The 24,851-nt window shown below is 38.8% G+C and overlaps 1 protein-coding gene and 1 pseudogene across 1 annotated transcript; both read left to right on the forward strand.

The window, feature by feature from the left end:
* Positions 1–4,134, forward strand: LOC122010746 (annotated as a pseudogene).
* An 11,976-nt stretch (positions 4,135–16,110) lies between these two features.
* LOC122010747 (serine carboxypeptidase II-3-like) lies at positions 16,111–20,296 on the forward strand. Its single transcript, XM_042567235.1, has 8 exons — positions 16,111–16,483; positions 16,573–16,680; positions 16,829–17,091; positions 17,284–17,544; positions 18,655–18,773; positions 18,876–18,968; positions 19,646–19,751; positions 19,986–20,296. Exons 1-8 carry the CDS (start codon positions 16,111–16,113, stop codon positions 20,130–20,132), a joined length of 1,470 nt encoding a protein of 489 aa, XP_042423169.1. The 3' UTR covers positions 20,133–20,296.
* Positions 20,297–24,851: the final 4,555 nt, after the last annotated feature.

The following is a 24,851-nucleotide window of genomic DNA, read 5'->3' on the forward strand; positions in this document are numbered from 1 at the left end:
ATGAAGCCAAGTTTCAGCTGTCTCTGCTTCTTCTTCCTCCTCTGTTTATTACAATGCGGAGCTTCTGGTACAGTGCAGCAGGGAGATGCTCTGAACAAGTTCTACTTTAACAACAGAGCAGGTAGGTCTTCTTCTTCATGGCCTAGCAGTCTCCTTTCGGTATCCAACCTGGAGTCTAAGGTCTACGACAATAGCAAACTGAAGGAGGGCGACAAGGTTGTTCGGCTACCCGGCCAACCGGCCGGCGTGCATTTCGATCAGTATGCGGGATATGTCACCGTCGACAAACCCAACGGTCGGGCTCTGTTTTACTACTTCGTCGAGGCTGCCGAGAATAGCGGGTCGAAGCCTCTTGTGCTCTGGCTCAATGGAGGTATGAAATTAGTAGAAAATGAATCGATCGATAGATCGATGAGTTGCTTTTTGATAGAGTGATGATTGCTGTGGCGTGGGTGGGTGCAGGGCCGGGTTGTTCGTCGCTGGGGTACGGCGCCATGGAGGAGCTCGGGCCGTTTCGGGTGATGAGCGATGGCAAGACTCTGTACAGGAATCCCTACGCTTGGAACGAAGGTTAAGATCATCTGTCATCATGATCATATATATATATATATATGCATATATAAATGTCATTTCCTAAAGTTTAGGGAGTAGAGTAAAAAAAGGTTTCTGCTTTGTCATTACTTATTACCCCGAACGACTGACGTGTATCGTCCAATGTAGTGGCGAACGTCTTGTTCCTCGAGAGCCCCGCCGGCGTCGGCTTCTCCTACTCCAACACCACGTCGGACTACGCCAAGAGCGGCGACCGTAGGACGACGATCGATGCGTTGATTTTCCTCGTCAACTGATTCGAGCGGTTCCCGGAGTATAAGGGGAGGGACTTCTTCATCACCGGTGAGAGCTACGCTGGGCACTACGTCCCCCAGCTCGCCCATGCCATACTCCATCACAAAGATCGCCTCATCAACCTCAAAGGCATCGCGGTAAGACGTGGATCCCGAAATCAAACAGTCCGATCGATCCCCACTCATTTTTATTGCAAATTAAATCGGGAAGGATCGATCCCCTCCGATGCTTCATCGAAAGTTCTCATTTCGATTGCAAATTAATTTCGGAAAGATCAATCTCCTCTAGCTCTCAACCGAAAGATCTAATTTTGCTTTCGAATTCCCTATATCGGAAACGCAGTGATCAACGAGGAGACGGATAAGAAGGGGATGTTCGACTATTTCTGGACGCACGCGTTGATTGCCGACGAGACGATCGTCTCGATCCACAAGTTCTGCAATTTCTCGCTGGATACGCAGCAGCAGCCTCCGGAGTGTGGCCGAGTAGTCGACAAGGCGAGCCATGTCTTTGATGAAGTGAACATCTACAACATATACGCACCGCTGTGCTTCTCGTCGGGCGTGACACCGACTCCAAAGTTGCCTTCGGTTTGTCTCTTGCAAGCATCTTTATATTTATCCTCATTTTCGTGGTATTTTCAGAGTCAATTTAGATCCATCGATTCAACCTGTTAACTCAAGAATCGGAGTTCATTGCATTCTTGTTTGATCACTACAAGGAGTAAGTTAAATTAGGAAAAGTTATATTGGATTTAGAGGGTAATCTGACTCAAACTGTTAACTTCTAGTCTTTGACTTGTATCCCTTCTTGATCCCATTTAGAAATGGAATAACAACTAACTTGATGCAAACCCTCATAAAAAATTGCATGAAGGGCAGACTCTGGATCGAGCATGATCGAGATTAAAAAGTGATCTGCACTAGAAACTTGTTCCCTTTCAAGCCCCCTCCACCAAATTCATTTGAATGTTAATCACTAACATTACATAGTTTTCATTCAAATCATTTTATGGTTCTCAGTCACTGGATAAGGTTAAATTGCACTAAGGGAGACCTATATGCTGCATGATCGATCGAACAGGACTTCATCTCAGCCATTCTAGACGTGAGCGAGCGAAATGATAAGTTGCCCTAGATCATGTCGTTCAGAGGCTCCCCTTTCATGCAAAAACGACCTGCAAGAGCCAAGACTTGCACACTAGCTTTGCTTTCCTTCACAGGCTCCCTTTTTTTTATAGAATTATTTTTATTCAAATTATTTTATGATTTCTCAGTTAATGAAAGTAATTAAATTGCACAAATGGAGAAGGGAGACTTATGCTTTACATGATTAGTTGAGCAGGATTTGATCTCGGCCACTCTACATTCGAGTGAGCGCGCGAGATGATTAATTCCCCTTGATCATGCGTTTCAAAAGCTCCTCCACTTGGGAGAGCTGGAACTTGGATATTATTTTTGTTCACCTTAGGAGGCTTCTTCTTGTCACCAAACTCTTTCAAAATTTTTTCCCAATCATATCAATTTTGAATGAATAATAGGGATATGGTCTGTAGCCAAGTTAAATGTAAAAAATCATAGAACTAACAGATTCGATCTTGTTCTGTTTTTCAAAATATGGCAACTTTGCCCGATCCCTTCTTGCCTACCAATTGTTATGTCTATATCTTGAAATGTTTTTTTTTTTTTCAAATTATGATACAGATTGAGAATTTTGATCCTTGTACTTCTAATTACGTGGAGGCATATCTTAATAATCCTGCGGTACAGAAAGCTCTACATGCCAATGTGACAAAGCTCAACTACACCTGGTCTGGTTGTAGGTATATACATATATATCTCATATAAGCTGCCCTTTGATAAGTTCTTTTCTTTTAAACTAAATAATGGAAATTCAGCTCATTTATTTATATTTTTGTCTCGATGCAGCCAAGTGATACCAAGTTGGTCAGATCAGCCTTCCACAATGTTGCCAATTATTCACGAATTGTTATCTAATGGGATTAGGGTTTTGAAGTACAGGTAAAACAAATTATTGCCTCATGATCATTACATTATATAACTAATCTACGAGATGAATTAAAGAGGCAAAATTGAAGTGAAAATCCTCTTCACCGCCACCTATGTCTTGATCATATGAACAATTTTTTTTCCCTCTGGGTGATGCAGTCGTTGAGACATGGAGTGTTGCTGCATTATGTCATGGGGCCAAAACTCAGTGCGTCTGAGCATGCCTTGACTACTATACTAATGGCTAGTAGTAATCTATAATCTACCTCCTCCGTGTTAGCCTAGGGATGAATTGGCAGGGGCGCTGGGGGCGAGTGAATTGTCTTTTGCCATATCATATGAAAGCATTTTTTTTTGCAGTTAAAGCAAACAGAGATTTTCATCAAATTATATGGCGTATCAACTTTACGTTTTAATACTATTCGTATAGGTAGGTGCGTAAATTTTGTAGTGCTTATATACATTGTGTAAGTGCAACAACAGATATTGATATATCAATTTTTCATTTCGAGCCCCATTGATTTAGTAGTTGTAGGTGTGCAAGTATAATAACTTTAAGATCTTTGCTTAACTTATGTCATACAAAAAAGATATTGTTCATTAGATCACGAGTGAAGGGGCTTTCGATCAAATTTTGTCCCTAAGTAAGCTTTGGCCTGGTTCATCGTCATATTTATCCATGCTTGCAATTGTGCAGTGGTGACTTTGATGGAAGAGTTCCTGTTACTTCCACAAGATACTCCCTCAATAAGCTAAAGCTTAAAGTGAAAGCTTCATGGAGAGATTGGATGCTTAACAGTGAGGTAGACAACTATCTTGTTTTAAATCTTTTCGTAATAATACATACATATATTTTGTATTTAATTATCCTCGAATCCACCACTAATAGATAAAGAATTGAAAGTGTTTACATTGATGATGAAGTAAGTTATTCTCCTCTGATACTTGTGTGTGCCCAAACTCTCTTCATTGCCCAAACGATGTCGACGACTGCTAGGCCGATATTAATTTTGATGGGTTTTATTATGAATATGTAGGTCGCGGGATACACTGTAGTGTATGATCACAATTTGACATTTGCCACTGTTCGAGGAGCCGGACATGAGGTTCCAAGTTATCAGCCAGCTCGAGCTCTGGAGATGATCAAAAGTTTTTTTCAAGGGCTGCATCTCCCGGCTGCTTAAGGGTTTCAACAGAGAACCAATCCATTTGTTGTTGTCATTGTTCTTTGTGATCTCAATAGTTGAATGAAATCTAATCTATGCTTTTTTTAAAATATTATCTTTGGCTCAATTTAATCATGGTTTGACTTAAATTAATAATATACAAATTTCTTATTAAGTGGTTTAATTTTATGTTAATTTATCATTAATGGAATTAAGATGGTGTGATAGGTTAATAATAAGTGATTATGCCACATTCTCCTTGTTTACATCTAGCATTCTTCAGGTGTGGAACCCGACTATCTTGGAATGCGTAAGACAAATAGAAAACATAATCCGTGGGCAGTCTTGTCCTTTTTTTTCCCTTGGTTTTTTTTCGTTGTTACGTTGTGGTAAATATTTGATTTCATCTTTCTTGGACAACATAATAAAAGTTAGTTTTCTTTTGCATTCTCCTTATTTACTTTTCTATTACACAACATTCAATTTGACTTCACTCACAGAAATCTAGAAATGATTTATTCCCACTAAGAAGAACATGTAAGCAATCCTTGTACAAACTGTTAACCGAAATTTGTAACGCAGCATAATTATAAACAAGCCACCATTGTTTACTGAATTTCCTTATCCTTAGGCAATGAGTTCATAAGAATTAATTCATATATTATAATCTAGCTTTTATTTGGAATTGAGGGATGAAGAAACACTACTTCTTCTGAGTTTGTTTAACTTACCTTAAATTTTTATGCTCAATTTTATGTAAAGAAATTTCATCCTAATCTCTGTCCAGTGCATTAGCAAATTCCTTAACTTGATCCATGGTTACAACTGGGAGACACGGAGACATTCAAGATATTGAGGAAACTCAAAGGCCGATTGTCGGCTCAAGTCTAGTTGAGGCCCTAGGTAGTAAAACATTAGAGCTTTGATATTGTTTTAAAAAAAGAGTTCACATTTTTTTCATTCAGACTTGAGATAGACAATAAACATATTTATATTCAAATAATAACAATAATAAAATATAATTCCCTACTAATTTATCAAAATAAAAATGTTTAAAATTAAAGGAATAAAACTTTGATTTATATATTGCAATTTCAATATAATAATACTTTAAAATTTTACTCTCACCGTACAAATATAATAAACATTCTTTTAGACGCATTTTTATAAATAGGAGGAACAATATAACAGTAATTTAATCAGTATGCAATCATTTATAATAAAGATTCTCTCAATCTAACAATAATTAATAAATGACTTCTTTCTCGCAAACAGAGTACATTGTGTTGATTGAGTCATCAATTTAATAAAAAAAAAATTCTCATTACAGAATACCAAATTTAATCATACACTAAAAATAACGAGTTGTTATGCTTAAGCTTTAAGGTAATGAAATAAAACAACAACTTTTCTCAAAAAAAATTCAAAAGAAGATATTTTTTTACTTAAAAATTAGTTACTGTGCATCACAATTTTACCCCTTGTCACTTCTTCAAATTGGATTCAAGTTGGAAATTTGCTAAAAGGAAAGAAAGGAAAGTAACAAGTGGAATTCAATGGAAAGGTAGAGTTTCTAAAGATAAAAGGGATAAAAAGAAATATAAGATTTTGATAAATCCATTGGAACAAAACAAAATATATGGGAAATCCTTTAAGATCATGTTGTAAATCTTTTAAAATATTTTTCTATTCTCTCTCTCTCTCTCTCTCTCTCTCTCTCTATATATATATATATATATATATATATATATATATATATATATATATATATATATATATATATATATATATATATATATATATATATATATGCCTTAATAGCCTATGCCTAAAGCTAGACTTGTAAAGGGCACACACCTAACATCAGTCGCAAGGCCTCATTGGCGTCGTCACCCAAAGTAAACACCTCACAATTCAATCCTTCCTGGAGCATGTAGACCATCTTTTCATCGGTCGTCACTTGGATCATCAGTAGGTGTGCACACTCCTACTTGTTGTATACCGACCTCCTACTGACCTCCTGCACCATTGAACCGCCATGTGGTATTCCTCCTTCCCCAAAGTTGCTCGTTGAATGTCCCCTAGCATGTGTCAGGCATCACTGATCCTATCTGAAAACTATAGAGATAGAGTATTGGGCGCGGTGGATTGGTTGCTGAATGAGAGAAGACTTTTTTACTTCGCGGAAGAGCTTCCTTTTGATCTTGCGTACACAGAGATAAGCCAACAAAATGTCAGCGCGTTGAAATCAATGGGGGAGTCCCTGACAACGACCCTCCAATGCTCAAGTCAGTACAAGTCCGAACGGGTGAATGAAGAATAGTGAGGATGTGCACGTGAGAGTAAGTTGTCGTTATTCAAAGAACGTACCTTGCCAACGAAGAGGACTCCCTCTATATATATTACCTCACATAACCTCTGTAATCATGATGTAATAAAGTGTGTCAGATGTTTGTTAAGTAATAGAAAGAGTACAACCTAGGCAATATGCAATAATTGTCTAAGAAATCTTCCATTTACCCACATGTATACCTCTATTATCTTTATGGCTTCTGTCATGATTAGGGTTGTTAAAAGAATATGCTGTTATAAGTGGTCTGCCAATAGGAGACACGATGGTCCCTGAATAATGTTCTAGAATAATATTCTCTGACATATAGTTGTTATTTTGACAGGTTGTTAGGATTCTCTGCTCGTGCCGTCGGTTAAGTATATCCCGGCCGGCCTATAAGGCCGGTCAATTTTATGCATATCCTCATGTCAAGCTGCTTAGTTATGCACTATATGCTAGAACTATTGTTCAAAGAATATGGGTGTATCCCGACTAGCCAATAAGGTTAGCCATCTTTATGCCTATTCTTGCAATAAGCTATCCTGATATATGTTGAATAAAGTTCGTACGGAGAATAATATGATGCCTTAGGCGTATTGGGGAAAGATGTTTGGAAAGCAATATGAAACCAAGTGTCTTAAGCCTGACCAACCTCTTTATCTAGACGAGCAGGTATTAGAGAGATGTGTGAGGTTAAGCGCCTTAAGCTTGGTCGGTAGGTATAGAGAAATTTATGACCATATGGGGGCTAGCCCTTATTCTGCCTGCTTATATAGCTGATTGCTATGATGTAGGTCAAACCTTCCAGTCGGGGTTGACCACTTTCAAAACTGGTCGGTTGGCCCCCTCTCGTCGGGCCTGTAACCTGGCTGGGTTAAACTTGGAAGACTCAGTGTTGGTCGAGCGATGAGGCCAAGTGAGAGATGTTCTCTTCCCCTAACTTTGATCACCACGTCACCTTGATCTAAACCGCCACATCATCTCTTGGGTCCGCTCGTTATGGCTCGTATTACTAGCCTCCCCTTCAAGTCTAGTCGAAGGAGGTGTAGCCGATTTACTGGACCCTAGTTAGGTTTTTCATCCGCTCACTCTATGTAACAACCCAAATTTCCTTATAACGAGTGCTAATAGTGCTTAAAAATATTTAGAAATGCTTTAGAAATATTCTAGAGATTTTTATGTAATTTTCGGAATTCGTTTGGTATTTTTACCAAAAGAATGAAGTTTCAAAAAGTAAATAGGTTCGGCCGAGGTTCGAACCCGCGACCTCCAACCCAACCCGAGCCTTAAGCGAAGCGTGATGACCAAGAATCCAACAGGGCCATGCTGATCAAAATAGATAGCGAAATATATTTATGTGTTAGATAGTTAACAGAATATTGAAGTTATAAGAGGAGAACTTGAGTTGTTTTCCCAAAAACCTAATTCCTTTTCCCTTCTTCTCTTCGTGTGCTCGGCGGTGCTCGGCGGAAAACATAGTCGAGGTTAGGGCATCGTTTCCGGAGGCCGGCCAAGGTTCATCCGAAGGTTTCTACATATCCTCGCGATCCTCTCGTCGATGAGAGCTTGTGGGCACAGAGAAGCCGAAAATTCGAGCTATCTGCAAACCCTAGAAGTTCTTCTCGTTCGGTTGTGTGTTCAAGAATCAAGGTAAGCGCTTCTCACCTGCGGTAGGAGTAGTTTTCGGACCTTGCTTCTCCTTGTTTTCGAATTATACTGTGAAAGTTATTGTGATGGGTTTGTTGCCGTGAGTTTCAAAGAAGAACATGAATGGTAAAGTTCAAGCATGCAGGCTGTTTACCTCAAGCTTTGTAGCTGGAATTCGGATTTTGTTGTTCTAGGCAATGAGCATGAAGAACAATTATGATTTTAGAATTCCAGTAGCAAAATTTCTATTCTCTTTTGTTGTTGTGGTTCAAAGCGTGAAGAACAATTAAGATTTTAGGTTTCCAGTAGCAATTTTCTTGATTCTTTTGTTGTCGTGGCACATAGCAAGAAGAATAATTATGTGTTAAGTTTACAGTAGCAATTGTTTACAGTAGCAATTCTATCTTTGGTTCCCTTATCGTGGTACTGAACAGGTTTTAGTTTAGCAAGTCCAGTGCTTCGGTGGACTGCCGCAGAAGGAAAGTGATTTTCAGCCCAGAAGGTGAACCATCCTTTGAGTTCACAGGAGTGCCGAAGAGGAAGACCCAGAAGTTCCTTTCTTCCCTCATAGCTCACCAGATGTTAGCTAAGGGATGTACTAGTTTTCTTACGCACATTATGAATGCAGAAGAATAAGAAAGACCCAAGCAGGAGGATGTTCGAGTAGTCTGTGAGTATCCAGAGGTATTTCTAGAAGAGCTACCTGGACTATCTACCAACAGAGAAGTGGAGTTTGAAATTGAGTTGATTCCTGGTACCGGTCCAATTTCAAAAGCTCCATACCGGATGTCTCCAGCAGAACTGAAAGATTTACAAGAACAACTCCAGGAGCTACTTGACAAGGGTTTCATCCGCCGTAGTCATTCACCATGGGGAGTTCCAGTGTTGTTCGTTAAGAAGAAAGATGGATCTATGCGGATGTGCATAGATTATAGAACGCTGAATAAAGTGACGGTTAAGAACAAGTACCCTCTTCCCAGAATAGATGATCTATTTGATCAGTTAAAGGGGGCAACAGTGTTCTCTAAAATAGATCTGCGCGCTGGGTACCATCAGTTGAAAGTGAAAGAAAGTGATATACCCAGAACAGCTTTCAGGACCAGATATGGACACTACGAGTTTGTAGTCATGCTTTTTGGAGTGACTAATGCACTTGCAGTCTTCATGGACTTAATGAACAGAGTGTTCAGAGAATACCTTGACAAGTTTGTCATCGTGTTTATCGACGACAATCTGATCTATTCAAGAACCCCAGAGGAGCATGACACGCACTTGAGAATAGTATTGCAGATCCTTCAGCAAAAGCAGCTTTATCCTAAATTCTCAAAGTGTGGATTCTGGCTATAGCAGGTGGTGTTTCTAGGTCACATCATTTCTAAAGAAGGTATCCAGGTGGATCCAGCCAAAATAGAAGGGCTCAACAACTGGAGTAGACCCAAGAACGCCAGGGAGATCAGAAGCTTCCTTGGTTTAGCTGGATACTACAGGAAATTTATGGAGGACTTTTCCAGGATAGCCTCTGCACTAACGGCCTTAACCTGGAAGAACAAGAAGTTTGAATGGTCAGATAAATATGAGCAAAGTTTCCAAGCATTGAAGAACAGATTGACCAGTGCTCCTATCCTAACTGTTCCAAAGAGTGACAAGAGCTTTGACATCTACAATGATGCTTCCAAGATGGGCCTCGTAGCTGTTCTCATAAAAGAAGGGAAGGTTATTGCTTATGCTTCCAGACAACTCAAAGATTATGAGAAGAACTACCCCACTCATGATCTTGAGCTGGCAACTGTAGTCTTTGCACTAAAACTCTGGCAACAATATTTGTATGGAGTTCAGTGCAGAATCTTCACAGACCATCAGAGCTTGAAGTATTTCTTTACCCAGAAAGATTTAAACATGAGACAACGCAGGTGGCTAGAGTTGGTTAAAGATTATGACTGTGAAATCCTCTACCACCCAGGTAAAGCTAACAAAGTGGCGGATGTACTAAGTCAAAAGTCCGGTGCAACTCTGATGCACTTATCATCATTAGCACTGCCACTGCAAAACGAACTGTTAGATTTTGGAGTCGAAATTATTTATGGGCAACTCTCTGCATTGACCTTAGAGTCAACCTTGCTTGAGGATATACAAAGAAAGAAAAGTGAAGATCCAGATATCTAGAAGATCAAGCAAGGGATACAAAAAGAAGAAGATACAGAGTTTTAAGTATCAGACAGTGGAGTTCTTAATCAGGGGAACCGCCTTTGTGTTCCCAATGATGAGGAATTAAGCAGGACGATTTTGGAGGAAGCTCATAGCACACCGTACTCTATGCATCCTGGTTCCACCAAGATGTATCAAGATTTGAAACAGAGATTCTGGTGGTCTGGACTCAAGAGAGATGTTGCTAAATATGTCAGTACCTGCCTGACATGCCAGAGGGTCAAAGCAGAGCACCAGAGACCAGGAGGAGTTCTACAGCCTCTTCCAATACCAGAGTGGAAGTGGAAAGAAATATCCATGGACTTCATAACAGGTCTTCCAAGAACTTCTAATGGATATGATGCGATATGGGTAATAGTGGACAGATTGACCAAATCTGGCCATTTTCTAGCCATCAAAGTGTCCCACTCAATAGAGCAGTTGGCACAGCTATATGTTAAGGAAGTAATCAGACTTCATGGAGTCCCAAAGTCGATTGTTTTCGATAGGGATGGGCGCTTCACCTCTCATTTTTGAGAGTGTGTTCAGAATGCATTGGGCACCAAACTCAAGTTTAGCACAGCTTTCCATCCCCAGACTGATGTACAGACAGAACGAGTAAATCAGATTTTGGAAGACATGCTCAGGGCTTGTGCATTAGATTTTAAAGGTAGTTGGTGCAAGTATCTGTATTTAGCTGAATTCGCCTACAACAATAGCTACTAGGCTACTATCAAGATGACACCTTACGAGGCACTGTATGACCGGAAGTGTAGATCACCAATATGCTGGCTGGAGACTGGAGAAAGAAAAGAGATGGAATCAGAATTGGGTAGGTAGACCGAGATGATAGAAGAAACCACACAGGCTTTCCAGAAGATTAGACAGAGAATTGAGACTGCCCAGAGCAGACAGAAGAGTTATGCTAACACATGCCGTAGACCACTTGAATTCCAAGTAGGGGATTCAGTCTTTCTCAAAGTTGCACCTATGAAGGGAGCGATGAGATTTGGCAAAAAGGGCAAGTTAAGTCCCCGCTACGTAAGACCCTATGCGATCACAGAAAGGATTGGGAAAGTAGCTTACAAGTTGGACTTACCACAAGACATGTCAGCAATACATAATGTATTTCATGTCTCTATGCTAAAGAAGTGCCTTCAAGACCCTAGCCAAGTAATTCAGCCTCAGTCAGTGCAGATCCAGGAGGATCTTAGCTATGAGAGCAGACCTACACAGATAGTGGACAGAGAAGTTAAGAGACTAAAGAACAAAGAAGTGCCACTAGTGAAGGTTATCTTGCAGAATCAGAAGCATGAGGAAGTTACTTGGGAGTGTGAGGACAGCATGAGACAGAAATATCCAGAATTATTCTAAGTTTGAGTACGAACTTTTTATAAGGTATGGGGAATTGTGACAACCCAAATTTCCTTAGTACGAGGCTTAATAGTGCTTAAAAATATTTAGAAATGCTTTAGAAATATTCTAGAGATTTTTAGAAATTTTTAGAGTATTTTTATGTAATTTTCAAAGTTCGTTTGGTATTTTTACCAAAAGAATGAAGTTTCAAAAAGTAAATAGGTTCGGCCGAGGTTCGAACCCGCGACCTCCGACCCAACCCGAGTCTTAAGCGAAGCGTGATGACCAAGAACCCAGCAAGGCCGTGCTGATCAAAATAGATAGCGAAATATATTTATGTGGTAGATAGGCAACAGAATATTGGAGTTATAAAAGGAGAACTTGAGTTGTTTTCCAGAAAACCTAATTCCTTTTCCCTTCTTCTCTTCACGTGCGACGGCGGTGCTCGGGCAGAAAACAAACCGAGGTTAGGGCATCGTTTCCGGCAGCCGGCCAAGGTTCATCTGAAGGTTTCTACATATCCTCGCGATCCTCTCATAGAGGAGAGCTTGTGGGCACGAAGAGGAGCCGGAAATTCGAGCTATCCGCAAACCCTAGAAGTTCTTCTCGTTCGGTTGTGAGTTCAAGAAGCAAGGTAAGTGCATCTCACCTGCGGTAGGAGTAGTTTTCGGACCTTGCTTCTCCTTGTTTTCGAATTATAATGTCAAAGTTATTGTGATGGGTTTGCTGCCGTGAGTTTCAAAGAAGAACATGAATGGTAAAGTTCAAGCATGCGGGTTGTTTACCTCAAGCTTTGTAGCTGGAATTCAGATTTTGTTGTTCAAGGCAATGAGCATGAAGAACAATTATGATTTTAGAATTGCAGTAGCAGAATTTCTATTATCTTTTGTTGCTGTGGTACATAGCGTGAAGAACAATTAAGATTTTAGGTTTCCAGTAGCAATTTTCTTGATTCTTTTGTTGTCGTGGCACATAGCAAGAAGAATAATTATGTGTTAAGTTTACAGTAGCAATTGTTTACAGTAGCAATTCTTTCTTTGGTTCCCTTGTCGTGGTACTGAACAGGTTTTAGTTTGGAATAGTTATGTATAGTATTTGGTCTCTTTTAGTTTCTAGCTGTGGCACTGAACAGGGGAAAATGTTGTGGTTTCGATTTGTTTGAAGTTTACTGCCATGAAACTTATTTCAGAACTTGTTAGATTTGGATATGAACAAATAGTTTTAGTTTTAGTTCTTAAAGCATGCAATTTAACACAGTGCAGATTTTTTTTTAGCTTATAGTGCAGATTTGTGTAAGCTTATAGTGCAATTTAGTTAAACACTTCAGTGCAATTTTGTTAAGCATTTCAGTACAGTGTTAATAAGTATTTCAGTTCAGTTTTGTATAAGACATCCTTTATTAGAAGTATTAACAAGTATAAGTATTTTACTTGAGAAGGCTAGTACCCGACTTCCGAGGTTGTCATTAAACAAATCCAGGTGACCGTTTCCGAGGTCTCGACCCTAGTAAGACCATGGTCTTACCCTTGTAGAACCGGTGGCTCGCTACCCCAGTTTCTATTAGGGAGCGCGCATTGGTACTAAGCCTGAGCCCAAGAAAAGATTAGTATTTTGAAGTATAAAAGTATAAATTTTAAACAAGTGAAATAAGCTTCACATAGGTTTAAAATTCAGCAAGTTTAGTTCTTTATGCTAGCATGATTGTATAGATTTGCTTTATATGTATAGCATTTCAATATATTCACATGCATATTCGAGTTTTGTGAGTTAGATAGCGCTTACTAAGCAATTTTGCTTATAGTTGCATTTTCCTCTTACTGCAGATAAAGGAAAGGAAAAGCTATAGCAAAGGAAGGCGACAAGGAGGTGCGAATGGATGTGTGATGCCTGGACTATAGAAGCCTTGGGATTTAGTTAAAGATTTTATTAAGATATTTTGTATTTAGACTATTGGGATTGTTTATTCATGTAGATGATTTAATTCATAAAATGACTTTATGTATTTAGAATTTTCTCATTAGAATTGCTATGCATATTAGTCTCATAATTGAGTTGTGTTAATGTTGCATACATGTTCAGATTAATAGATATGTTTTTTTTTAGCATGTTCAAATTGATATGTTTTAGTTGTGTATACATGTTGGAGTAAAATGTAGAGATACATGTTTCCGCTATCACTAATTGCATGTTTAGAGAGTTTTATGTATTGATAATTACATGTGAACAACTCTAATTAAGATAAGTTAGTAGTCCAGTAGCGCTCCACCCTCACAGATTAGTAGTGAGGAGGGTGGGGTGCTACACTCTATTTTACTAGGGCCGTCCGAAAATTCATGTTCTCTTTTATGGCTTATCCACTTGGCAACATATTTCAAAAACTGCCTGTCAGAAGATGGTTATTCAAAAGAGAAGACCAAGGACGCATGGAGATGCGCTTTAGCAGTGGAATGATTTGGGTGTTGTTGGGATATGCCTGATGCGGGTGCGTTCTAGGACACGTATCGTAAACATGCACAGTGGAAAATAAAACAACAATAATTTCTAATTATTATATCATACACCACACATATATAAGGATACAATATGCTAAACATCATTGCATAATTAAAATTTTATGGGAAGAAAATTTATGCTAGGTATACCTTTCCGATGACCTGTAACGAGAAGGGCATCAACCATAGCAATGTTGTCAAACCTCGCCTCTATTTGTATCCACGCTAAGCTCCTTAAGACAACTCATTGAGTACAAGCCTCTCATTCGAAAGTTACTAGCCACAAGCGAAGAAGAGGGATCAAGAGGAAGAAGAAGAGAAGCTCACAAGGGAGAGTTTTTCTCCCTTGTGGTGGTCACAACAACAAGAGGGAGCACCCTCTTGTTGGAAACAGGAGAGAGGACAGGGAGAGGGTGATTGAGTTTTCAAATGTAAATCAACCAAATAATGAAACTTGCATCTAATTATCTCCCAATTACATCTATATATAATCTTCTTTAATGAGTTGGATTAGAAATCTCAAATTCAACCCATTATCCCTTAACCAAAAATTTGCCCATTAACCCCTTGGTTTGGTTCACAACTAAACTAAGTTGGTTCATGATTAATTCATGATTAAACCAAGTTGGTTCGTGGACGGTCGAATATACATTGAGTGTTAATAGAGGAGTAAAACGTTGGGTCTCCTGGGCCTGACTAACTCTAGGGCCAGTCATCCTTAGATTGGGAGTCCTAGTGCTAGGCAAGGAGCCATGCCCTACTAAGGGTGACTATTTGACCGTTACCTCCTCTTGACTTTAACTGTCACCTTCTCTTAATTTAGACTGATATCTCATCTTGAGATTAACTATCACGTTATATCTGAATCCATTCGTAACATCCCGTATTATTGATCGATCAAGGATTTAAAATAGGATGTCTAGCTTTTTTCGTATGCTTATTTTCCTTTGGTCCGAGAAGTCTAAATTAACTTTATATTAATGCCTCTTTCACGATGGATAATCCAAAGCCACTTTGCATTTTAATAATAGAGACACAATCAATCTCGGACCTTCAAGTTAGCTACCTACCTAGCCATTTTAATAGCGGAGCGAACAATGATACGATCAATCTCGAACAATTACACGATCAAACCAAACCCAAACTTAGACAAGTCATTCCGGGCCATATAGAAGAATATAGTGTGAGACAATCATGACCTAATAATGTGGTCGTATGCTTGCTACACTATTCCCTACCTTCCTTCGGTTGGAAAATGGAAACCACACATTACTTGTCATGTACTTGACCAAAAGCTATGCTTTATAGTTCATATTCACACATACGCATTTACTAATTAATCTTCTTCTAATCTGTTCTAACTTCAAACCATTGTTTATGGACCAACATTACATGTGGTTGGTCACTCATTCCATGTCCCTTTCAAGGCTCTATTTGCCTTGATTAGGAGCTGTGGTATATATAACTTGATCGATGGAGAATTTTGAATATGATGTCTAAGCTTTTGTCATATCTTTGCATTTTTAGAATTTTTTTTTAGTTCGATAAGTCTAGATAAACTTTACCTTATAAACTATCTATCTCGTTGAAGCCTTTTAGTTTTTTTTATGATTGTCAATAATAATCTCTCTTTCATGATGGGAATACAGTCCAAAGCCGTTTTGAATTTTAATAGTGGAACGAACAATGACATTATCCATCTTGAAATTTCTGATTGGCCCTCGGCAATGGTACAGTAATACATCTGTCTTAATTTGCTAGACTCGAGTCTTACAACAGATAAATTTTTGATCAATGGATAATTCGTTTATATCCTGTAGAAAATTTTCATAGAGAATTAATTGTTCGTATGTAGGTTGAACACCCGCTGCCAACTTAAAAAAAACAAATAAAATCCAAAAACAGTTGGCTTGCCTCGTTCCATAATACAACGACAAGGGTCAAACATTCCCAGACGAAGCAGACAGATCATTCTCCGCCGGCTCCAACAACAATCAATCAGTTACTCCATAATTATCCGATTGTTCATCCTATAAATAAGATGTCATTCAATTCCATTCCTCATTCCCAATCAAACAATGAAGCCAAGTTTCAGCTGTCTCTGCTTCTTCTTCCTCCTCTGTTTATTACAATGCGGAGCTTCTGGTACAGTGCAGCAGGGAGATGCTCTGAACAAGTTCTACTTTAACAACAGAGCAGGTAGGTCTTCTTCTTCATGGCCTAGCAGTCTCCTTTCGGTATCCAACCTGGAGTCTAAGGTCTACGACAATAGCAAACTGAAGGAGGGCGACAAGGTTGTTCGGCTACCCGGCCAACCGGCCGGCGTGCATTTCGATCAGTACGCGGGATATGTCACCGTCGACAAACCCAATGGTCGGGCTCTGTTTTACTACTTCGTCGAGGCTACCGAGAATAGCGGGTCGAAGCCTCTTGTGCTCTGGCTCAATGGAGGTATGAAATTAGTAGAAAATGAATCGATCGATCGATCGATGAGTTGCTTTTCGATAGAGTGGTGATTGCTGTGGCGTGGGTGGGTGCAGGGCCGGGTTGTTCGTCGTTGGGGTACGGCGCCATGGAGGAGCTCGGGCCGTTTCGGGTGATGAGCGATGGCAAGACTCTGTACAGGAATCCCTACGCTTGGAACGAAGGTTAGGATCGTCTATCATCATCATCATATATATATATATATGCATATATAAATGTTATTTCCTAAAGTTTAGGGAGTAGAGTAAAAAAAGGTTTCTGCTTTGTCATTACTTATTACCCTGAACGACTGATGTGTATCGTCCAATGTAGTGGCGAACGTCTTGTTCCTCGAGAGCCCTGCCGGCGTCGGCTTCTCCTACTCCAACACCACGTCGGACTACGCCAAGAGCGGCGACCGTAGGACGGCGATCGATGCGTTGATTTTCCTCGTCAACTGGTTCGAGCGGTTCCCGGAGTATAAGGGGAGGGACTTCTTCATCACCGGCGAGAGCTACGCCGGGCACTACGTCCCCCAACTCGCCCATGCCATACTCCATCACAAAGATCGTTTCATCAACCTCAAAGGCATCGCGGTAAGACATGGATCCCGAAATCAAACAGTCCGATCGATCCCCACTCATTTTTATTGCAAATTAAATCGGGAAGGATCGATCCCATCCGATGCTTCATCGAAAGTTCCCATTTCGATTGCAAATTAATTTGGGAAAGATCAATCTCCTCTAGCTCTCAACCGAAAGATCTAATTTTGCTTTCGAATTCCCTAGATCGGGAACGCAGTGATCAACGAGGAGACGGATAGGAAGGGGATGTTCGACTATTTCTGGACGCACGCGTTGATTGCCGACGAGACGATCGTCTCGATCCACAAGTTTTGCAATTTCTCGCTGGATACGCAGCAGCAGCCTCCGGAGTGCGACCGAGTAGTCGACGAGGCGAGCCGTGTCTTCGATGAAGTGAACATCTACAACATATATGCACCGCTGTGCTTCTCGTCGGGCGTGACGCCGACTCCAAAGTTGCCTTCGGTTTGTCTCTTGCAAGCATCTTTATATTTATCCTCATTTTCATGGTATTTTCAGAGTCAATTTAGATCCATCGATTCAACCTGTTAACTCAAGAATCGGAGTTCATTGCATTCTTGTTTGATCACTACAAGGAGTAAGTTAAATTAGGAAAAATTATATTGGATTTAGAGGGTAATCTGACTCAAACTGTTAACTTCTAGTCTTTGACTTGTATCCCTTCTTGATCCCATTTAGAAATGGAATAACAACTAACTTGATGCAAACCCTCATAAAAAATTGCATGAAGGGCAGACTCTGGATCGAGCATGATCGAGATTAAAAAGTGATCTGCACTGGAAACTTGTTCCCTTTCAAGCCCCCTCCACCAAATTCATTTGAATGTTAATCACTAACATTACATAGTTTTCATTCAAATCATTTTATGGTTCTCAGTCACTGGATAAGGTTAAATTGCACTAAGGGAGACCTATATGCTGCATGATCGATCGAACAGGACTTCATCTCAGCCATTCTAGACGTGAGCGAGCGAAATTATAAGTTCCCCTAGATCATGTCGTGCAGAGGCTCCCCTTTCATGCAAAAACGACCTGCAAGAGCCAAGACTTGCACACTAGCTTTGCTTTCCTTCACAGGCTCCCTTTTTTTTATAGAATTATTTTTATTCAAATCATTTTATGATTTCTCAGTTACTGAAAGTAATTAAATTGCACAAATGGAGAAGGGAGACTTATGCTTTACATGATTAGTTGAGCAGGATTTGATCTCCGCCACTCTACATTCGAGTGAGCGAGATAATAAATTCCCCTTGATCATGCGTTTCAAAAGCTCCTCCACTTGGGAGAGCTGGAACTTGGATATTATTTTTGTTCACCTTAGGAGGCTTCTTCTTGCCACCAAACTCATTCAAAAGTTTTTCCCAATCATATCAATTGTGAATGAATAATAGGGATATATATGGTCTGTAGCCAAGTTAAATGTAAAAAATCATAGAACTAACAGATTCGATCTTGTTCTGTTTTTCAAAATATGGCAACTTTGCCCGATCCCTTCTTGCCTACCAATTGTTATGTCTATATCTTGAAATGTTTTTTTTTTCAAATTATGATACAGATTGAGAATTTTGATCCTTGTACTTCTAATTACGTGGAGGCATATCTTAATAATCCTGCGGTACAGAAAGCTCTACATGCCAATGTGACAAAGCTCAACTACACCTGGTCTGGTTGTAGGTATATACATATCTCATATAAGCTGCCCTTTGATAAGTTCTTTTCTTTTAAACTAAATAATGAAAATTTAGCTCATTTATTTATATTTTTGTCTTGATGCAGCCAAGTGATACCAAGTTGGTCAGATCAGCCTTCCACAATGTTGCCAATTATTCACGAATTGTTATCTAATGGGATTAGGGTTTTGAAGTACAGGTAAAACAAATTATTGCCTCATCATTACATTATATAACTAATCTAGGAGATGAATTAAAGAGGCAAAATTGAAGTGAAAATCCTCTTCACCGCCACCTATGTCTTGATCATATGAACAATTTTTTTTCCCTCGGGGTGATGCGGTCGTTGAGACATGGGGTGTTGCTGTATTATGTCATGGGGCCAAAATTCAGCGCGTCTGAGCATGCCTTGACTACTATACTAATGGCTAGTAGTAATCGATAATCTACCTCCTCCGTGTTAGCCTAAGGATGAGTTGGCAGGGGCGCTGGGTGCAAGTGAATTGTCTTTTGTCATATCATATGAAAGCATTTTTTTGCAGTTAAAGCAACAGAATTTTCATCAGATTATATGGCGTGTCAACTTTATGTTTTAATACTATTCGTATAGGTAGGTGCGTAAATTTTGTAGTGCTTATATACATTGTGTAAGTACAACAACAGATATTGATATATCAATTTTTCATTTCGAGCCCCATTGATTTAGTAGTTGTAGGTGTGCAAGTATAATAACTTTAAGATCTCTGCTTAACTTATGTCATACAATAAAAATATTGTTCATTAGATCATGAGTGAAGGGGATTTCGATCAAATTTTTCCCTAAGTAAGCTTTGGCCTGGTTCATCGTCATATTTATCCATGCTTGCAATTGTGCAGTGGTGACTTTGATGGAAGAGTTCCTGTTACTTCCACAAGATACTCCCTCAATAAGCTAAAGCTTAAAGTGAAAGCTTCATGGAGAGATTGGATGCTTAATAGTGAGGTAGACAACTATCTTGTTTTAAATCTTTTCGTAATAATACATACATATATTTTGTATTTAATTATCCTCGAATCCACCACTAATAGATAAAGAATTGAAAGTGTTTACATTGATGATGAAGTAAGTTATTCTCCTCTGATACTTGTGTGTGCCAAAACTCTCTTCATTGCCCAAACGATGTCGACGACTGCTAGGCCGATATTAATTTTGATGGGTTTTATTATGAATATGTAGGTCGCGGGATACACTGTAGTGTATGATCACAATTTGACATTTGCCACTGTTCGAGGAGCCGGACATGAGGTTCCAAGTTATCAGCCAGCTCGAGCTCTGGAGATGATCAAAAGTTTTTTTCAAGGGCTGCATCTCCCGGCTGCTTAAGGGTTTCAACAGAGAACCAATCCATTTGTTGTTGTCATTGTTCGTTGTGATCTCAATAGTTGAATGAAATCTAATCTATGCTTTTTAAAATATTATCTTTGGCTCAATTTAATCATGGTTTGACTTCAATTAATAATATAGAAATTTCTTATTAAGTGGTTTAATTTTATGTTAATTTATCATAAATGGAATTAAGATGGTGTGATAGGTTAATAATAAGTGATTATGCCACCTTCTCCTTGTTTACATCTAGCATTCTTCAGGTGTGGAACCACCTTCTCCTTGTTTACATCTAGCATTCTTCAGGTGTGGAACCCGACTATCTTGGAATGCGTAAGACAAATAGAAAACATAATCCGTGGGCAGTCTTGTCCTTTTTTTTCCCTTGGTTTTTTTCGTTGTTACGTTGTGGTAAATATTTGATTTCATCTTTCTTGGACAACATAATAAAAGTTAGTTTTCTTTTGCATTCTCCTTATTTACTTTTCTATTACACAACATTCAATTTGACTTCACTCACAGAAATCTAGAAATGATTTATTCCCACTAAGAAGAACATGTAAGCAATCTTTGTACAAACTGTTAACCGAAATTTGTAACGCAACACAATTATAAACAAGCCACCATTGTTTACTGAATTTCCTTATCCTTAGGCAAAGAGTTCATAAGAATTAATTCATATATTATAAACTAGGTTTTATTTGGAATTGTGGGATGAAGAAACACTACTTCTTCTGAGTTTGTTTAACTTACCTTAAATTTTTATGCTCAATTTTATGTAAAGAAATTTCATCCTAATCTCTGTCCAGTGCCTTAGCAAATTCCTTTACTTGATCCATGATTACAACTAGGAGACACGGAGACATTCAAGATATTGAGGAAACTCAAAGGCCGATTGTCGGCTCAAGTCTAGTTGAGGCCCTAGGTAGTAAAACATTAGAGCTTTGATATTGTATTAAAAAAAAAGTTCTCACATTTTTCATTCAGACTTGAGATAGACAATAAACATATTTATATTCAAATAATAACAATAATAAAATATAATTCCCTACTAATTTATCAAAATAAAAATGTTTAAAATTAAAGGAATAAAACTTTGATTTATATATTGCAATTTCAATATAATAATACTTTAAAATTTTACTCTTACCGTACAAATATAATAAACATTCTTTTAGACGTATTTTTATAAATAGGAGGAACAATATAACAATAATTTAATCAGTATGCAATCATTCTATAATAAAGAATCTCTCAATACATTTCAAAGTTAAATCTATTTTTAAAAAATAATAATAATTATTCCTTTTTCCCTTCCCTTTCCTAAATCATTATCTTGTTTTTTTTTGAGTAATCTTGTATTCTATGTAAAAGGAAATCCTACCACTAAATCTTTACATTCTTTGATTTCTTTATCTAACAATAATTAATAAATGACTTCTTTCTCGCAAAAAGAGTACAATGTGTTGATTGAGTCATCAATTTGATAAAAAAAATTCTCAACAGAATACCAAATTTAATCATACACTAAAAATAACGAGTTATTATGCTTAAGCTTTAAGGTAATGAAACAAAACAACAACTTTTCTCTAAAAAAATTCAAAAGAAGATATTTTTTTACTTAAAAAATAGTTACTGTGCATCACAATTTTACCCCTTGTCACTTCTTCAAATTGGATTCAAGTTGGAAAATTGTTAAAAGGAAAGAAAGGAAAGTAACAAGTGAAATTCAATGGAAAGGTAGAGTTTCTAAAGATAAAAGGGATAAAAAGAAATATAAGATTTTGATAAATCCATTGGAACAAAACAAAATATATGGGAAATCCTTTAAGATCATGTTGTAAATCTTTTAAAATATTTTTCTATTCTCTCTCTCTCTCTCTCTATATATATATATATATATATATATATATATAGCCGATGCCTAAAGCTAGCCTTGCAAAGGGCACACACCTAACATCGGTCGCAAGGCCTCATTGGCGTCGTCACCCAAAGTAAACGCCTCACAATTCACTCCTTCCCGGAGCATGTAGACCATCTTTTCATCAGTCGTCACTTGGATCATCAGTAGGTGTGCACACTCCTACTTGTTGTATACCGACCTCCTGCACCATTGAACCGCCATGTGGTATTCCTCCCTACTTCCCCAAAGTTGCTCGTTGAAAGTCCCCTAGCATCTGTCAGGCATCACTGATCCTATCTGAAAACTATAGAGATAGAGCATTGGGCGCGGTGGATTGGCTGTTGAATGAGAGAAGACTTTTTTACTTCGCGAAAGAGCTTCCTTTTGATCTTGCGTACACAGAGATAAGCCAACAAAATGTCAGCGCGTTGAAATCAATGGGGGAGCCCCTGGCAACAACCCTCCAATGCTCAAGCAGTACAAGTCTGAACGGGTGAATGAAGAATAGTGAGGATGTGCACGTGAGAGTAAGTTATTGTTATTCAGAGAACGTACCTTGCCAACAAAGAGGACTCCCTCTATATATATTACCTCACATAACCTCTGTAATCATGATGTAATAAAGTGTGTCAGAGGTTTGTTAAGTAATAGAAAGAGTACAACCTAGGCAATATGCAATAATTGTCTAAGAAATCTTCCATTTACCCACATGTAAACCTCTTTTATCTTTATGACTTCTGTCATGACTGGGGTTGTTGAAGGAATATGTTGTTATAAGTGGTCTGCCAATGGGAGACACGAATGTCCCTGAATAATGTTCTAGAATAATATTCTCTGACACATAGTTGTTATTTTTACAGGTTGTTAGGATTCTCTGCTCGTGTCGTCGGTTAAGTATATCCCGGCCTGCCTATAAGGCCGGTCAATTTTATGCATATCCTCATGTCAAGCTGCTTAGTTATGCACTATATGCTAGAACTATTGTTCAAAGCATATGAGTGTATCCCGGCTGGCCAATAAGGTCAGCCATCTTTATGCCTATTCTTGCATTAAGCTATCCTGATATATGTTGAATAAAGTTCGTACGGAGAATAATATGATGCCTTAGGCGTATTGGGGAAATATGTTCAGAAAGCAATATGAAACCAAGTGTCTTAAGCCCGACCAACCTCTTTATCTAGACGAGCAGGTATTAGAGAGATGTGTGAGGTTAAGCGCCTTAAGCTTGGCCGATAGGTATAGAGAAATTTATGAACATCTGGGGGCTAGCCCTTATTCTGCCTGCTTATATAGATGATTGCTATGATGTAGGTCAAACCTTCCAGTCGGGGTTGACCACTTTCAAAACTGGTCGGTTGGCCCCCTCTCGTCGGGCCTGTAACCTGGCTGGGTTGAACTTGGAAGCCTCAGTGTTGGTCGAGCGATGAGGCCAAGTGAGAGATGTTCTCTTCCCTTAACTTTGATCACCACATCACCTTGACCTCGACCGCCACATCATCTCTTGGTTCACTCGTTATGGCTCGTATTACTAGCCTCCCCTTCAAGTCTAGTCGAAGGAGGTGTAACCGATTTACTGGACCCAAGTTAGGTTTTTCATCCGCTCACTCTATGTAACAACCAAAATTTCCTTATTACGAGTCCTAATATTGCTTAAAAATATTTAGAAATGCTTTAGAAATATTCTAGAGATTTTTAGGAATTTTTAGAGTATTTTTATGTAATTTTCAGTGTTCGTTTGGTATTTTTACCAAAAGAATGAAGTTTCAAAAAGTAAATAGGTTCGGCCGAGGTTCGAACCCGCGACCTCCGACCCAACCCGAGTCTTAAGCGAAGCGTGATGACCAAGAACCCAGCAAGGCCGTGCTGATCAAAATAGATAGCGAAATATATTTATGTGGTAGATAGGCAACAGAATATTGGAGTTATAAGAGGAGAACTTGAGTTGTTTTCCCGAAAACCTAATTCCTTTTCCCTTCTTCTCTTCACGTGCGACGGCGGTGCTCGGGTGGAAAACAAAGCCGAGGTTAGGGCATCGTTTCCGGCGGCCGACCAAGGTTCATCCGAAGGTTTCTACATATCCTCGCGATCCTCTCATCGAGGAGAGCTTGTGGGCACGAAGAGGAGCCGGAAATTCGAGCTATCCGCAAACCCTAGAAGTTCTTCTCGTTCGGTTGTGAGTTCAAGAAGCAAGGTAAGTGCTTCTCACCTGCGGTAGGAGTAGTTTTCGGACCTTGCTTCTCCTTGTTTTCGAATTATAATGTCAAAGTTATTGTGATGGGTTTGCTGCCGTGAGTTTCAAAGAAGAACATGAATGGTAAAGTTCAAGCATGCGGGTTGTTTACCTCAAGCTTTGTAGCTGGAATTCAGATTTTGTTGTTCTAGGCAATGAGCATGAAGAACAATTATGATTTTAGAATTGCAGTAGCAGAATTTCTATTATCTTTTGTTGCTGTGGTACATAGCGTGAAGAACAATTAAGATTTTAGGTTTCCAGTAGCAATTTTCTTGATTCTTTTGTTGTCGTGGCACATAGCAAGAAGAATAATTATGTGTTAAGTTTACAGTAGCAATTGTTTACAGTAGCAATTCTTTCTTTGGTTCCCTTGTCGTGGTACTGAACAGGTTTTAGTTTGGAATAGTTATGTATAGTATTTGGTCTCTTTTAGTTTCTAGCTGTGGCACTGAACAGGGGAAAATGTTGTGGTTTCGATTTGTTTGAAGTTTACTGCCATGAAACTTATTTCAGAACTTGTTAGATTTGGATATGAACAAATAGTTTTAGTTTTAGTTCTTAAAGCATGCAATTTAACACAGTG

Source organism: Zingiber officinale, chromosome 8A, assembly GCF_018446385.1.
Source record: "Zingiber officinale cultivar Zhangliang chromosome 8A, Zo_v1.1, whole genome shotgun sequence".
NCBI lineage: Eukaryota > Viridiplantae > Streptophyta > Magnoliopsida > Zingiberales > Zingiberaceae > Zingiber > Zingiber officinale.